This window comes from Micromys minutus, assembly GCF_963924665.1.
Source record: "Micromys minutus genome assembly, chromosome: 3".
Classification (NCBI taxonomy): domain Eukaryota; kingdom Metazoa; phylum Chordata; class Mammalia; order Rodentia; family Muridae; genus Micromys; species Micromys minutus.
The window spans coordinates 16863318-16879935 of NC_137972.1; the positions used below are offsets into that span (position 1 = coordinate 16863318).

The 16618-nt window shown below is 34.7% G+C and overlaps 1 protein-coding gene across 1 annotated transcript; it reads right to left on the minus strand.

Moving 5' to 3' along the window:
- Positions 1-15233: 15233 nt before the first annotated feature.
- On the minus strand, positions 15234-15833 carry LOC308418451 (translin-like; the record flags this gene model as incomplete). The annotated part of the gene is made up of 1 exon (XM_080913823.1): positions 15234-15833. One exon carries the CDS (start codon positions 15831-15833, stop codon positions 15234-15236), a length of 600 nt encoding a protein of 199 aa, XP_080769949.1.
- Positions 15834-16618: the final 785 nt, after the last annotated feature.

The following is a 16618-nucleotide window of genomic DNA, read 5'->3' on the forward strand; positions in this document are numbered from 1 at the left end:
TGATCTCCTTTTTTCTTCTTACCTTCATCAGGTTTGTGGTTGCTGAAGATACCTGAGAATTTTGAACTTTACAGACTTCTAGTTTAAGAACAACACAATCTTAGGATATGGATCAGAAGGCTTATCCCTTAGGATTTTTTAAAAATAGAGACAATAAAGAAAAATACAAATAGAAGCAATAAAGAAAATGTAAATTAGAAGACTCTGGAGATTGAAAACTAAGGAACAAAAAATAAAGAACAACAGATTAAAAAGTCATCAACAATATACAGGAGTTGGATAAGAGAATATAGGTATAAAAAATGCAATAGAAGAAAGTGAAACACATTGAAAGTAGTTACTTCTAAATATTCCTGAAACAAAATATACAGAAAATCTGTGATAATATGGAAAGAATTATTTAAAGATAATAAAATGAAAAAGGCTAAGAGTCTGAGTTCCAAAATTTAGAGAATATTTTTATTAAAGTCTTAGAAAAAAAATTCCTCCCTAAGGAAGAGTTACTTGTAATCATACAAGAGCATATAGAATACCAACTAACTGAACAAGAAAATATAATTATCTTGGCACACAATAATTTAAAATACAAAATCTACAGACTAAGGAAATTATATTAAAAGAAGCAGTGGAAAAGGCAGATAACAAAGAAATTCAGAGATATCAGAATCACATTGGGCTACTTAGTGACACTAAAAGCTAGAAATTCCTGGGCAGATATGTTGCAACCTCTAAAAATTCAGATACCAATATGTAGGCTGTATAATATCCAGTAAAACTCTCAATCACCACAAACTGAGAAAAGAAGAAATACTCAAATTCATAGAGTATCGATCCACGAAACCAGCCTTGTAGAAAATACTAGAGATAAAATTCAAACCCAGTGAGGATATTTACATACAAGAGAACAAAAGAATTTAATAATTCCAAATGAGCACAAACAAGAGAAAGACACCCACCCACACACATACAAACATTAATAACATCAACATCAAAATAATAAAAATAACAGTCTCTGGTCATTAATATTTCTTAATATCAATAAATTAATTTTTCCAATAAAAAGACATAGGCTAACATCAATCATAAAAAACCAGGATCCCTCATTCTTTCACATACAAGAAACACACATCAGAAGTAAAGATAAAAATTATTTCATAGTAAATGCTTAAAAAATTATTTCAAGCAAATGGATTTATCACTCAAGCTGTAGTCATCATTCTAATATCTAATAAGGTAGATTTTCAGCCATGATATATCAAAATAGAAAGGGAATGACACTTTATGCACATCATAGAAAAGCTTTACCAAGATGGTATATGAATTCTGAACAATTATACAAAATACAAAGGCAACCCTATTTTAAAAAAATTGTTAATATTTAAATCCGACAACAAATTTCACTTAATAATAGCCATAGACTTCAACACTTAGCTCTGAATAATTTTAAGGTCATAAAGACAAAAACTAAACTAAATATTCTTTGTGTATACAATATTTCACTAATGCACAAAAATGCATTTTTGTCATCACATTATATACCCTTTTTGAAAATGCATGACATAGTCAGTCACAAGAAATCCTCATCAGACACAAGGAATTTGAAATAGCTCTATGTGTTTCATTACACTGCCAGAAATCAAAGATGAGCTTTAACAGTAGAAACACCAGAAATCCTACACACCTGAGGAAATTGAACAGCTCTCTTCCCGGTGGTGTCTGTGTCAGAAAAGAAAAGAGTAAAGAAATTAAAGACGTCCTAAATATAATGAAGGTAAATGCACAACATACTGAATTATTGGAACACAATGACTAGCAAAGCAAAAAGTCATACCAGTAAGTGTCTTTATAAATAAACTAGAAATTTCTCATATCTAAAATTTCAAAGTGATACCTCAACAACAAGAAATCATCTGCGGGAATCACTATCCCTGACCTCAAGCTATATTACAAGGCAATTGTGCTGAAAACTGCATGATACTGGTACAGAGATTGGCACATGGATCAATAAAATAGAATAGAAGAACCAGAAATTAGCCCTCACATATATGGTCACCTGATTTTTGACAAAGGAGCTGTAAACATTCAATAGAAAAAGGTCAGCCTATTCAACAAATTGGTCCAACTGGCACTCAGCATGCAGAAGAATGAAAATAGACCCTTTCTTATTCCCTTGTACAAAGCTCAAGAGTAAGTGGATCATAGATCTCCACATTAAACCAGATACACTGAAACTATTAGATGAGAAAGTAGAGAAAACCTTAGAACACATAGGCACAGAAGAAAATTTCTAGAACTGAACACCAATGGCTCGAACTGTAAGGTCAAAGGTTGACATATGGGAATTAATGAGATTGCAACGTTTCTGTAAGGCTCAAGACACTGTCAAGAAAACAAAACAGCAGCAGACAGAGTGGGAAAAGACCTTTACCAACCCCATATCAGATAGAGGCCTAATATCCAAGGTATACAAAGAACTCAAAAAGCTAGACACCAGAGAATCAAATAACCCTATTAAAAAATGGGGTACAGAGCTAAACAAAACGTTCTCAGCTGAGGAATATCGAATGGCTGAGAAATATCTGAGGAAGTGCTAGACATCCTTAGCCATCAGAGAAATGCAAATCAAAATAACCCTGAGATTCCACCTCACACCAGGTCAGATTGGCCAAGATCCAAAACTCAGATGACGGCAGATGCTGGTGAGGATGTGGAGAAAGAGGAACACTTCTCCACTGTTGGTGGGGTTGTAAACTGATACAATCACTCTGGAAATCAGTATGTCGATTCCTCATAAAATTAGACATAATACTACCTGAAGATCCAGCTATTCCACTTCTGGGCATGTATCCCAGAGACACTCAAATATACAACAAAAACACATGCACCACAATGTTCATAGAAGCTCTATTTATAATAACCATAAGCTGGAAAGAACCCAGATATTGTTCAGTAGATGAATGGATACAAAAATTGTGGTACATTTACACAATGGAGTACTATTCCGCTATCAGAAACAATGACTTTATGAAATTCTTAAGAAAATGGATGCATCTAGAGAATATCATCCTGAGTGAGATAACCCAGTCACAAAAAAACAGACGTAATATGCAGTCACTGATAATGGGATACTAACCCCAGAAAGCTCTGAACAACCCAGAAACAACTCACAGACTGTGTGAAGTTAAAGAAAAAAAAAGTAGGTCAGCTATTCACTGTGCTTACGGATTAGCTCAGCTACACTGCTTTGTGGAATTCTGTTGCTTTGGCTGTGATGTGAGAATTGTGCCTTTATATCATGTTTGTGGACCACGATCTTACTTTCAAGACAACAACTATGCTTTTTCTATTGTTTCAGCTTTAACAGCGTTTTTATATTTTAAAGGCCCTGTACTCTGATTAGCTTTTAATTTTCATCAAACTCCCCTAATTTCACACCTGTTTTTGTTCAAAGGGTTTTCTGATAAAGAACAGCTAAGAATACAGACATAGAGAAACAATTATGCATTTTAACTATTTGTCTGAGCCTCCCAAATGTGGATTAAATAAATAAAGGAATAAAAAATGACTTTCTCTACTATAGAGGTGACAGAATGACAGTAGCTTTCTTTGCAGTCACTTGAGAGGCTCCCATCTGTGAATGAGAGTCTGTAGGGTCAGTCTTTATACACTCTAATCAAACACCTATAGATCCTGTAACTTCAAAGGTGTCATCCACAAGCTGTGCCTAAGAATGATTGTGACATTTATTACTTCTGTATTTCATTGGGTAATATATGTAAACAATGTTTGCATTTAAATTTATATTACATTAGCCTGCATTTTATCTCCTTCCACTTCTCCTACTCCTATTTCAATTTTTCTAAATTGTTTTCTGATGCCGATTGTTACACTGGGCCTTTAACTGCCCAGGTACTACCTGTCTAGCATGGGCTGCCTATGAACTTGCTGACATGTTATAGTTATAAATATGACGCACATAATTCTCTTTAAAATCTTCTAATTGTTCATTTATTGATTCACTTGTTTGTTTACTTGTTTGTTTCCTTGAGGCAGGTCTTCCTCTAAAGCCTTGGCTAGCCTTAAATTCACATTGTTACCCAGACTTCTATCAACCTCACAAAACTCTGCTGGCCTCTGCCTCCCAAGTTCTTTAACAGTATATGTTGTCACACTGAACCCTTATGTTTATGACATAGGGAAAGTCTGGTATGTCATTCTTATTTGAAAGTCTTAGAAGATATTCTTATATTTTTAAACATTTCTATTTAGAAAGAATTTCTATTTTATTTTCTAAATGGTACTCATCTTTGAGTAGATGAATGAATACAAAAATTGTGGTATATTTACACAATGGAGTACTACTCAGCTATCAGAAACGACTTTATGAAATTCTTAAGAAAATGGATGCATGTAGAGAATATCATCCCGAGTGAGGAAACCCAGTCACAAAAGAACAGACATAATATGCAGTCACTGATAATTTAATACTAACACCAGAAAGCCCTGAACAACCCCCCAAAAAACTCACAGACTATATGAAGTTCAGGAAAAAAAAGAAAATGAAAAAAAAAACATTATGCTTAATGTTTACACACCAAGAAAACTTTGACTATTTCCAGGTTATATTTTGTTTCACTGGTACATTTTGCTCATTGTAACTAGTAAGATTTTAATACATACTATCAACCCTTTAAAAAAATCAAGTATTGCCAAAATGTATTCTCCTTCTTTTATGCATAAATGCTTAAAACCTGTATATTTATCTTTGTTTTTTAATATAAAATTGTAAAAATTAAAATAAAATAATGCTATTCATCAACTAATAATGTGGCCTGAAAAAGGGCTTTGAGGAAAGGCCCTTATTGATTACGGTTTTAATAGACTCAATGCAACTTGAATGTTTCTATTTTTTAATTTGGTTAAATTTCTTCTTAAATATATTCATTACTTTTCGTAAAATTTTAGATTTCTGATGATCTTCTAATTCTGTGTTAGTTTCCTAGGGCTTTTCCATTTCATTCCATTTCTTCTCCTGTCACTTTATCCTTTAATGTTAATTGTGCTTCTTAACTGTTCATTTTTTTTTTCTACCAATTCAGAGACAAATTGTGGAGAGCTTAGAGGTATATTCTGCTCTCTGACTTTACAGTTATAAGTTACATGCTCCTATCTCTGATCATACAAACAAGCAACCCCCCCTCTCTGTGTTCAGTTTTTTTTATGACCCTTCTTTGCCATCAAGTGCACTGATAAGCCCCTCATCTCCAGAGAATGAACAAAAAGCTCTTGAATTCTTCCCACAGTCTTTGCATGATGGTAGATGAGAAAATGCAGAAAGCACAGAGAATTGTGCCTTCTGCATGTGCTTAGTGTCCACAAAAATTGTTACCCTTTCACCAGGGATAACAAGACAAAAATTTTTAGCAATCTTAATATTTTCATGGGTACTGTGGTATAAACTTGCCTGAGGGAGGCATACAAGTTTTCTAGAGCAGCAGTGGTGTAGGGCTATAGATTTTTCAGCTTCTCAATTTTGCTAGCATACCCACTTTGTTCTGTCTTTCCAAACACTTACTCTCTAGAAAATTATCAGATAAAATACATAACATGGTTTATTAAAGAAGTTTCTGGAAGCTGAAAGCTATATGCATAATATTACGTTGTTCTCACTTCTCTGTAGATGGAATCAGTCTTTGCTGAAACAGCTTCTTTCCAGGAATTCTCATCAAAAACTCATGGGCAAAATGAGAAGAAAAGTCACTGCACCTCATCTCTAAAAGTCAATTGTAAATATTTTCATGCCCAGTGATTGGCTTTAAATGACCCAGATGTAATATGATAATCTTTATCAGAGTTCCTTAAATGTATATCTCCTTGAATCCCATGACTGCATGCATAATTTTTTTTCTGCTATATTCTAAAATACATGCTATGTAATTTTAAACTAAGAACAGCAAAATACTACAAAAGAACTACAATGTTCATTATCAGAAAATTTTTTAATTTATGATATATATATATGTATATGTTGCTAAAAAGCTTGACTTAAATATATACAAAATAACAACCGCTTATTATTTATTAGAAAATATTTATCAGAACAGTGTTTTAATTCATATTGTGGCATACAGCTGTAATTCTAAGACAGAAAAGAGGCCTGAGGTCTTTGAGTGTAAAGACTTTCTATGCTAAATGCAATACAAGTATCTCAAAACAACAACAAACAAACCAAAATCAAAATAAAACCAAAAGAAGTCCTATCTGTGTAGGTCGAGGGAAGAGTATTGCTGAGCATGGTCATTGTCTTAGACTTAATGTTCCAGCACCAAAAGCACATCAGCAGTGAAAAACTATATAAGGGATATCAGTACTGTTCATGGCAAATATTTTTTGACTGATTATAACTTCACTGAGTTGTGAAGCTAACGGGTCTGAGTATCCAATTCTTTTGATGTACTGGATTTAGTTTTAATGTCAGAGTCTACTAACCAGCAGTCAATGACTTTGAGTATTGCACACTATAGGAATGTGAAGTAAGTCTGTGGTATACATCTATTCTCTCTTCACCATGGCTGTGTTTATTGGCTGGGCATTCCTATTGACTATAGTTTATGGAATACCTAACTGCTGATTTTTGTTCAGTATAAAGCTATGTTCCTTTATTTTTACAACTTTATTTAAAAAGAGAGATAAATGTAAAGATCTAGAAAGCATTTTGTTATAAAACTCTGTGAATATATTTTTGACAGTACTTGATCCTTTTAAGGTTTGTTATTATGCATTGAAATCTTACTAGTTTCCATAAGAATAAAGCACACATAGAGCATAATGTAAAATCAAAAAAAAATCATAGTTTTCTTGGTGTGTATACATTAAACATAACAATTTTTGAATACAAAAATGCAACCATGCTATATTCTTAGCTCTTGAATTATTAGTAATTTAAGGTATAGGTGTTCCACACTCTGAAAGGGTGCTATACACATTTTTTTTTTTTTTTTGTAAGAAGAACTGAGGCTTTCAGTTTTTGGTCTTTGTATTTTTTTTTTTTGTAAGAAGGTAAAAAGGACTGAGGCTTTTGATATTTTATCTTTGTTTTGTTTTGGTTTTTTTTATTTTTTGGGCTTTATCTGGAGTATTCAGAGCTTTCTGGGATTAGTATCCAATTTCAGTGATGCATATTATGTCTGGTCTTTTGTGACTGGGTTACCTCACTCAGGATGATATTCTCTAGATGCATCCATTTTACTAGAAATTACAAAAAGTCATTGTTTCTAATAACTGAGTAGTACTCCATTGTGTAAATATACTAAAATTTTTGTATACATTAATCTACTGAAGGACATCTGGTATCTTTCCAGCTCAAACCTATGGGATGCAATGAAAGGAGTACTAAAAAGAAAACTCATAGCTCTGAGTGCCTCCAAAATGAAACTGGAGAAAGCAAACACTCACAGTTTTCCAGGACAGTTGAAAGCTCCAGAACAAAAAGAAGCAGATACAGCCAAGAGGAGAAGATGACAAGAAATAATCAAACTAAGATCAAAAATAAACTTAATTAAAACAAAAAAACAATCAAAGAGTCAACAAAACCAAGAGTTGGTTCTTTGAGAAAATCGACAAGATTAATAAACCCTTTGCCAATCTAACAAGAGGGAAAAGAGAGAATATCCCAATTAACAAAATCAGAAATGAAAGTGGAGACATAACAACTGAACCTGGGGAAATTCAAGAAATCATCAGATCTTACTATAAAAGACTATATTCAACAAAACTGGAAAATCTGGAAAAATGAATGAATTCCTATGCAGATACCAGATACCAAAGTTAAATCTGGACCACATAAACCTTCTAAATAATCCCATTACACCTAAAAAAAATAGATGCAGTCATCAAAAGCCTCCCAACAAAAAAAAAAAAAAAAAAAAAACCCAGGACCAGAGGGGTTCAGACATTTATTGATGACCTAATACCAATATTGTCCAGACTTTTCCACAAAATAGAGTCAGATAGAACACTACCCAATTCATTCTTTGAATCTAAAATAACCCTGATTCCTAAACCACACAGAGCCTCTACAAGGAAAGAGTACTTGAGACCAATCTCCCTTAAGAATATTGATGCAAAAATACACAATAAAATTCTTGAAAAACAAATCCATGGACACATGAAAATGATCATTTACCATGATCAATCAGACTTCATCCCTGTGATGCATGGATGGCTTAATATACAGAAATCCATCAATATAATTGACTAAATAAACAAACACACACAAAAAAAAAAAAAAAAAAAAAACACACACATGGTCATCTCATTAGATGCTGAGAAACATTTGACAAAATTTAACAACCTTTCATGTTAAAAGTATTGGAAAGAGCCAGAATGTAAGTCCATACCTAAACATAATAAAAGAAATATACAGCAAACCAACAGCCAACATCAAACTAAACTGTGAAGCAATCCCCACTAAAATCAGGGACTCGACAAGGTTGCCCACTCTCTTATTACCTATTTAAAATAGTACTGGGAGTCCTGGCCAGAGCAATAAGACAGCAAAAGGAAATCAGAGGGATACAAATTAGAAAGGAAGAAGTAACATATAACTACTTGTAGATGATGTGATAATGTACTTAAGTGACCCCAAAACATTCTACCAGAGAACATTTACAGCTAATAAACAACTTCAGCAAACTTGCTGCATATAAAATTAACTCAAACAAACCAGTAGCCTTTCTCTACTCAAAAAAAAAAATCATGCTGAAAAAAATTAGAGAAAAGATACCCTTTATAATAATCACAAGCAATATGAATTACCTTGGTGTGACCCTAAGCAAGTGAAAGACTTATATGACAAGAACTTCAAATCTCTGAGAATGGAAATTGAAGAAGATCTCAGAAGATGAATCAGAAGATGAAAAGGTCTCCCATGCACATGGGTTGGTGTGGTGAGCAGGTGTGGCGATATGGCGCAAGATGGTACTTGAGACTCAGGCCAAGTCTTGTGAATGGCCCCTGCCTTCCTCCCACTCCAGAATACAGCCACATCATTCCTTTAAGCTGCACAGGCACACCCAAGACGTGAGATCAGGCCAGATGACTCAGACCTATGAACTGCAGCCATGCAACATGGATTGAGGTGGTGGAGTTGAGAGAGGATAAAGGGACTGTGTTTGTGGGCAGCAGAAGGAGAAAGAGAAACAGAAAGAGAGACAAAAATGAAACTGAAATATTTTCACTGGCATGCTGTAATGTTCCTAAATAAACCACTTTGAGAAGAACTCTGTGACCTCGTTCCTTTTCTGCTGGTCAGGAACGGTAGTGACAGGTTGGTAGGATCAACATTGTAAAAATGGCCATCCTACCAAAAGCAATCTATAGATTCAGTGCAATCCCCATCAAAATTCCAACCCAATTTTTCATAGAGTTGGAAAGAGCAATGTGCAATTTCATCTGGAACAACAAAAAACCTAGAATAGCAAAATTTATTATGAACAACAGGAAAACGTCTGCAAGAATCACCATCCCTGACCTCAAGCTATATTACAAGGCAATTTTGTTAAAAACCGCATGGTACTGGTACAGAGATAGGCAGGTCAATCAATGGAACAGAATAGAAGATCCAGAAATGAATTCTCACAAATATGGTCACAAAAGAGCTGAAACATCCAATGGAAAAAGGACAACTTCTTTAAGAAATGGTGTTGGCTCAAATGGCACTTAGCATGCAGAAGAATGAAATTAGACCCTCTCTTATCTCTTTGTACAAAGCTCCAGTACAAGTAGATCAAAGATCTCTACATTAAATCAAGTAAACTGAACCTATTAGGAGAGAAAGTAGGGAAAACCTTAGAACACATAGGCACAGAGAAAAATTTTCTGAACAGAACACCAACAGTATGTGCTCCAAATCATGGATTGAGAAATGGTACTAAATGAGATTGCTAAGTTTCTGTAATATTAAGGGCACTGTCAAGAAACAAAATGGTAGTCAAGAGATTGGGAAACGATTTTTACCAACCCCACATCTGATAGAGGACTAATATCAAAGGTATACAAAAAATAGAAGAAGTTAGATGCCAGAGAATCAAACAATCCTATTAAAATGGGGTACAGAGCTAAACAAAAAGTTCTCATCTGAGGAATATCGAATGTCTGAGAAGGATCTAAGGAAGTGCTCGACATCCCTAGTCATCAGCGAAATGCAAATCAAAACAACCCTGAGATTCCACCTAACACTAATCAGAGTGACTAAGGTAAAAAACACAGATAACAGCAGATTCTGGCAAGGATGTGGAGAAAGAGGAACATTTCTCCAATATTGGTGGGGTTGTAAACTGGTACAACCACTCTGGAAATCAGTCTGGCGGTTCCTCATAAATTTTTTCATAATCATACCTGAAGACCCAATTATTCCACTTCTGGGCATATACCCCAGAGACGCTCCAACATAAAATAAGAACACATGTTTATGGTAAATATTATCTATGATTATCTCTGATTAAGAAGCAAGAAGAGTATAAAGGAAAGGCTTTCCAGTGGAAATGTTAATGCTGTGAAGGGATTCCTAATACATACTTTAAGATAACATTTGCGTAATTCAAAATAAAGAAGTAACTTAAAAATAAGATACTCAAATTTCCAACACAGCATTTGAAAACTAGGAGTAGAGCAGTTTCAGTCTTTTTTTCTCCTATTTGTTTTGATAAGTACATTGGTTTTGCTCCCTTTTCAGGAGTCCTCATCTTATGAGTTTTCAAATGCTAATTATGGACATTTCTATTGCAGCATCGGGCACAATATATTTCCTTTTTTTCCTCTTTTTTAGACTCATCTCTTCATGAAGCAATTTCCTATTTTTACTGTTGTTAAAAGTAAGAAGAGAAAATCATGAGTTTCAATATCATACCTCAGAAAATTTAGTTTTACTTTTTCTCTTGGAGCTTCTTAGGGGATAAAGACCAGAAAAGGCCATTTTTTTCTTGTAATTGCAGGATCAAATGATCAAATATAATCTGGAGAATTTCAAATGACATCACATTAGAGTGGTATAGATTGGGAAGCCCTGTTAGTTGTGTTTAATAAGGTTAACTCTGACACTAAGTGAAAACAGTTGTTCTATACTGGTTATTTTTTACCAGAGTATGCTGGAAATAGTGTGATAGAAAATTTAGGTAGAGAAATCTACGGTGTTCATTACTCTTTAAGTTTGTTAAATGTTTATATATTATCCATCTGAAAAATGTCATAATAGGGTCAGTGTGTAAAGGTCCTTGCTTCACAAGACTGATGTAGTACCTGAGTTTGATCCCTGGAACCCACATGACAATGGAGTGAAAAAACTCACTTTGGAAATTTGTCTTCTGGTCAGATGCACCTGGTTCAGCCAGATTCAATCTAAGAGCAATAATAATAAATTACAATTATGAAACAAATTCTGTAATGGAAGGATTAATTTTGCTAATTTAAACCAACAGATAAAATTTTATCAATAACAAGCTGTTTTCTTTATTATATGATGGCTTTCATTATTAATGTAAAGGTAAGGTCAGTTACAAATAACTATTAATGCATTAATAGCTACTATCAAACTGTATCTTTTTTGGCCATTAGCTTATGTATATAGTCCCAAAATTTATTTTTATATAGCCTTTCCTTACAACATTGTGTAAGTATATATTATATATGACATCATAGTGTGCATGGGATGATTTGAGATTAATGTTCATAATGCATATATGATGCTTTTCTCTGTTACTCCTATGCCCTACATAGTCTTATGCTCTTTTAGCTTTCCTGGCTGCTAAATTTACTAAAGATTACAAATAATTTCTGAATACTTTGAGCCAAGAAACTCAGGTGAGAGAGCATATTCAACATTTGTCTTTATGGTTCTGGTTTATCCTACTCAGTAGGATTTCTTATTTGAATCCATATACTAGGACCTAGCATAAAGAAAAATGTGTAGACTATGGCTAGGTGGAGAGGTTGGATATCTCAGCTGATACAGACATAAACTCAAGAGATATTTATATGTCTTTGATTACTTGGAATATTATCCTTTAAATATAATTTTGAAGGTAGTACCTGGGAAACTCTGAATGTTATATATAAATAAGAACCCTGAAAGAACACTTAATATTTATGTTTTAATCAAAATTATTAATCAATTTTAAAGAAACATTATCATTATTCTTAAAACTTTGATATTTATAATTTGAATATATTTTTAAAAAAAGTTTTTCAAACATATTCAGTGGTAGCAATTTTACCTAACATTTTTATGTGCTGAACATTTCGAAAAAAGACTGTGTCAATATTATAATGACTTATTAGTAAATATTTCATTCTTTCTATATCTCCTAAAATAATTTACGTGAACATTAAAAATATAAAGAACTTTCACACAAATATGCAAAGGTTTCTTACCTGTAATGGAAATTGGGGTCAGTCCTTGTAAGGATGTTTGCATCAAAAAGTGAGTCAGTTAGATCCCACTGTTTCCCTACCCATCCAGGTACTTTCACAAAGCTGACATTTTAACTTTCTCTTTAGAATTCACTCAAGGACACGTTTAACAGAGAACATACTCCATATACTCTCAAAATGAGTGAGCTGGAAGTAACTATTTCAACCAAAAATTTCCATAAGAGTTTAGGGTTTCAGATTCCAGTGAGGTGAGGAGACTTGCTTTTTAGAACCCATGATTGAGATTGCTTAAGAAAAGTAATTGGATGACAACAGGCAGAGCTGATAATAATAATCATTGATAATATCTGAAAATTAGAAATTATGTGAGAATCATGCCACTAAATAGTTGTACCAGTTAATTCCTGGAGTTTTTCACTGATCTGTCTATAATATTTACTTCATAATAATTATTATATTATTTATCATAAAATGGCTGTCCTTAGAAACTAGTATAAAAAAATTACAAAGTGACCAAGATACTTATATTCTCTCTTCATGTTTATTATTGTTACTTTTCCAAAAAACCAAAAAAGTTTTATTGCTTTACAAGCCAACAATAAACACAATTAATTAAACAACATGATACTGCTAAACTCTCAATAGAATCACAACACCAGAACATACCCCTTCACTTTTAAGTGAAATTTGTTCACTGCATCTCAAAGTGAATTTCAAGTGGCATAGACCTAGAGTCCCAACTGCCTCACAGGCTGAGGCAAGAGGAGGGTTTGAGCCCAGGAGCTTGAGACCAGCCTAGACAATACAGCAGGTGGGTCATCACACACTATATCTCTATAGAGGAAAGATGAAACTTTTGGCAAGAACTTTAATGATGTCCTGCAGAACCCACACTTAAGCAACAAAGAAAGAGCCTATAGACTTTCTGTTTCAAACTGACCACGCACCTAAAAAGCCTCCTATATTTTCAAACACATTCAAAAGCCTAAAACTGTACTCAGGAAATGGAAACAGAGGTGTGAGTTTCAGGCCAGCCTGGACAATTAGCAAAACCCTGTCTCAAAGGGCAAACTAATAAAAATAACCCAATACCTTATTTTAACCTTGTAAAAAGAAGCATAGAGAAATGCTAGTCTACATGTCCAACAATATACAGCAATCACAGTAAATCCCTCAAGGTGAGAAGTTAGAGTCAGCCTCACACCACCCCACTGTACAGTGAGGGCTTGAACCCATTGCCTCAAATTGTGAGGCAAACAGTCACTGATACATACTCCAGTCTTTTTGGTTGTTTTTCTGTCACAGGATCTCACTCAATTAGCCAGGCTACCCTGTGAAACTTTGAATTTGCCATCCTTCTGACTCAGCCTCCTGTTTACCTGCACTTTAAGGTCTTACTTTCCATTCAGTCTTTAATCACAGCCTGATAAAAGCCAGTGTCAATTATCCCACTGCACAAACATGCAGCCTAATCTGTTATCAAGCAAGAGAGGATGGCACCCCTAAATACTTCTGTTATACAGGTAATGCCAGCAACTTCCTGTCTGAGGGTACAAAAAGTTCACTCTTTTTGTTAGGTTTTGGGGGTTTTGAAGCACTAGGGATGGACTGGCCTCTCACAGCTGACAATCTGTCACAATAGCTTCGTCACCAGCTTTGAGTTTAATCATTTTACTTCTACTCTAGACTGGCCAGATAATTAGTCTTATGCTATCTGGAATGGAGAGGGGATAGAGGAGCCCACAAAGTTTCCATGACAACCTCAACTATACATTTGACATCTACTGATAGGATCACATCAGGAAATTTATTTTTCGAAAAAAAAACTGCAAATGAAATAAACTTTATAAAGCCAAATTTTGCTTCCTTCTACACCAAATAGCACTGATTATCTAAGAACACACTCGTCAGTACAGACAGTGAATGAATGCTGGAAGGTGGCTTTCTATTCCCAGACCAGTTCTATTTGGCTGAAGGGGGTGGGGGGCAGTACTCATATTTTGCAAATATAGCTCAGGACTGTTAGCTAAAGACAGGCTTAATACTTACTGCTAGTTACTGCAGACATATGGAATAGATGGTGAGTCAGAAAACAGGTGTTCTAACACAACACATATATCACCACATTCATTAACAGAGGGTCTTTCTACCTTGATCTTGCTGAGTTGGACTGTACAGTTTTATCTGCTGTATTTTGGTAACAAGGAGAATTGGGGCCTCTAATTTCCTAGGGAAAATATTCAACTAATTTACCAGGCTGAACCTAAGATGGGGAAACAAAGTTTCTTTGCTTTTCAGGCATTCTATTCTCACACAGTATCCAGGCTCTGACTGGAAATGAAGGACTAATATGGACCTAGAAAACATCATTGCTTACTTCTGAGAGAATCACAAACAACACAACAAATCTGTCAGTCAGTGGTCAGGAAAGCAAGAAAAGGACTGTTACCAAGAGACCAACATTTACACTGTTGGCAAAATGCTACTACAACGATGCAGCAAGTTCATGGAATCCTCAAAACCCTATCCGTAGAAAGATTTTTTTCTTTTTTCTTTTACATGATTAGATTCAAAAATTATGTCAATTCTGATACCCACATCACACAGTTGGTTACAAAAATAAAGCACAGTGTTTAGCAACCGGTGCACTAACTACAGGAAGAGACACTGTGCTAGCCCTTCCCTGGCAACTGCCAAGCCAGCAAGGCCAGCTGCAGGGAGAAGCGATTTTTCACCACAAACCACTGCTGTCTCCTTATCGAAGCCTCGCATGGAAAGGTCATCGATGACCTCCTCTACTTTCTTCACATCAACTTCAAGCCATAATAGGGCTTCCTCGGGGAGTGGTTTTTCCCAATGAGAAGGCAAAACCCTGAATCCAGCTCATTGATGAAAGTAGATACATGAAGGGAGTAGTCTCCAGCAGTGACCCTGTTGACAGACAGCCTCGGCAGTTCACTAGCAAGAATTAAAACTTCTGAAAGATAATCGTCCATATATACATAGAATTCCTTTTCCAGAACTGGTTCAATGCCAGGAATCTCTCTAAAAACCTCTTGGGTCACTAGAGCCTCTGTTTCCAAATAGACTACAGATGCTGTCAGGAAGACCAGGTGCTGATGCACAAACCGGCAGTGCTCATGAAGACTGTAATACTGCTGAGCAGGGAACTTGGTCTTCATGGATGTTAGCTGTGTCTTTACTGTGCTGAAATGTTCTCGAGCTTTCAAGCACCTCTTTGGAATGTTCTGAAGCTCAGTTTTCTGATGGACCCCTTGAAGTAGGGTCAAAATCTCTCGAGCACGTTGTTTTAAACTCTGTACAACTTTTTGTATTTCCTCTTGAATATCCTTCTTGGCAGTAAAACAGCACTGCAACTCCATGAAGATCTCACTCACAGACATGGTGGCAGCAGCCCTACAATCAGTCAACATCAGAGCACCACCGAAGAAGTACAACCCTCAAACAAGTAGCAGGCACACTCATAATGCCCGTCACACTCACTACTTTTATGTTTATTATTAAAGGCATCTCTTAAAATATGAAGATTATATTTTCCTGGAGAAATCATTGAAGAATCAGTTTGAAACCTTGTCATTTAGAATATTGTTATAGATACACTTAAACAATTACAACATTATTAATCTATAACATTTTCTTATTATCAATGATAAATAATGTTCTTAAGTTAAATTTGATACAGCATACATAGTAAATTTAAACTTGTACTACACTATATATTTTGAAATTTAATGTGATATTTTGCAACTGGTATGTCACATGTAAGACATTCTAAAAACTTCTAGGTGTCTTGATATTTTCTCGAGGTCTGTTACTTCTACTTCTGAACCATAGATAGGCTGTCTCTCTGAAGAATAGAGCTTAATATACAGCTTTCTCCAAAGATATCTCATTTCAATAGATGCTATGAAGACAGAGCATCACTTTCCTGTGTTCTGTATGACAAATACTTTCCACATTGTTCTGTAGTCATTGAAAAAATTCATTTGAATAATTTTATAAAGTGTCAGTAATTATCTAATGAGCCAGTGTGTAATGTACACTTGGGGTCCTGAAGCAGGAGGAATTTGAACTCAAGGTCAATTTTAGACATAAGGTCATCTATTATATAATGAACGAAGTGCTACTACACACATGAAGCTATCATTTTAAATAACACAGGAAACTG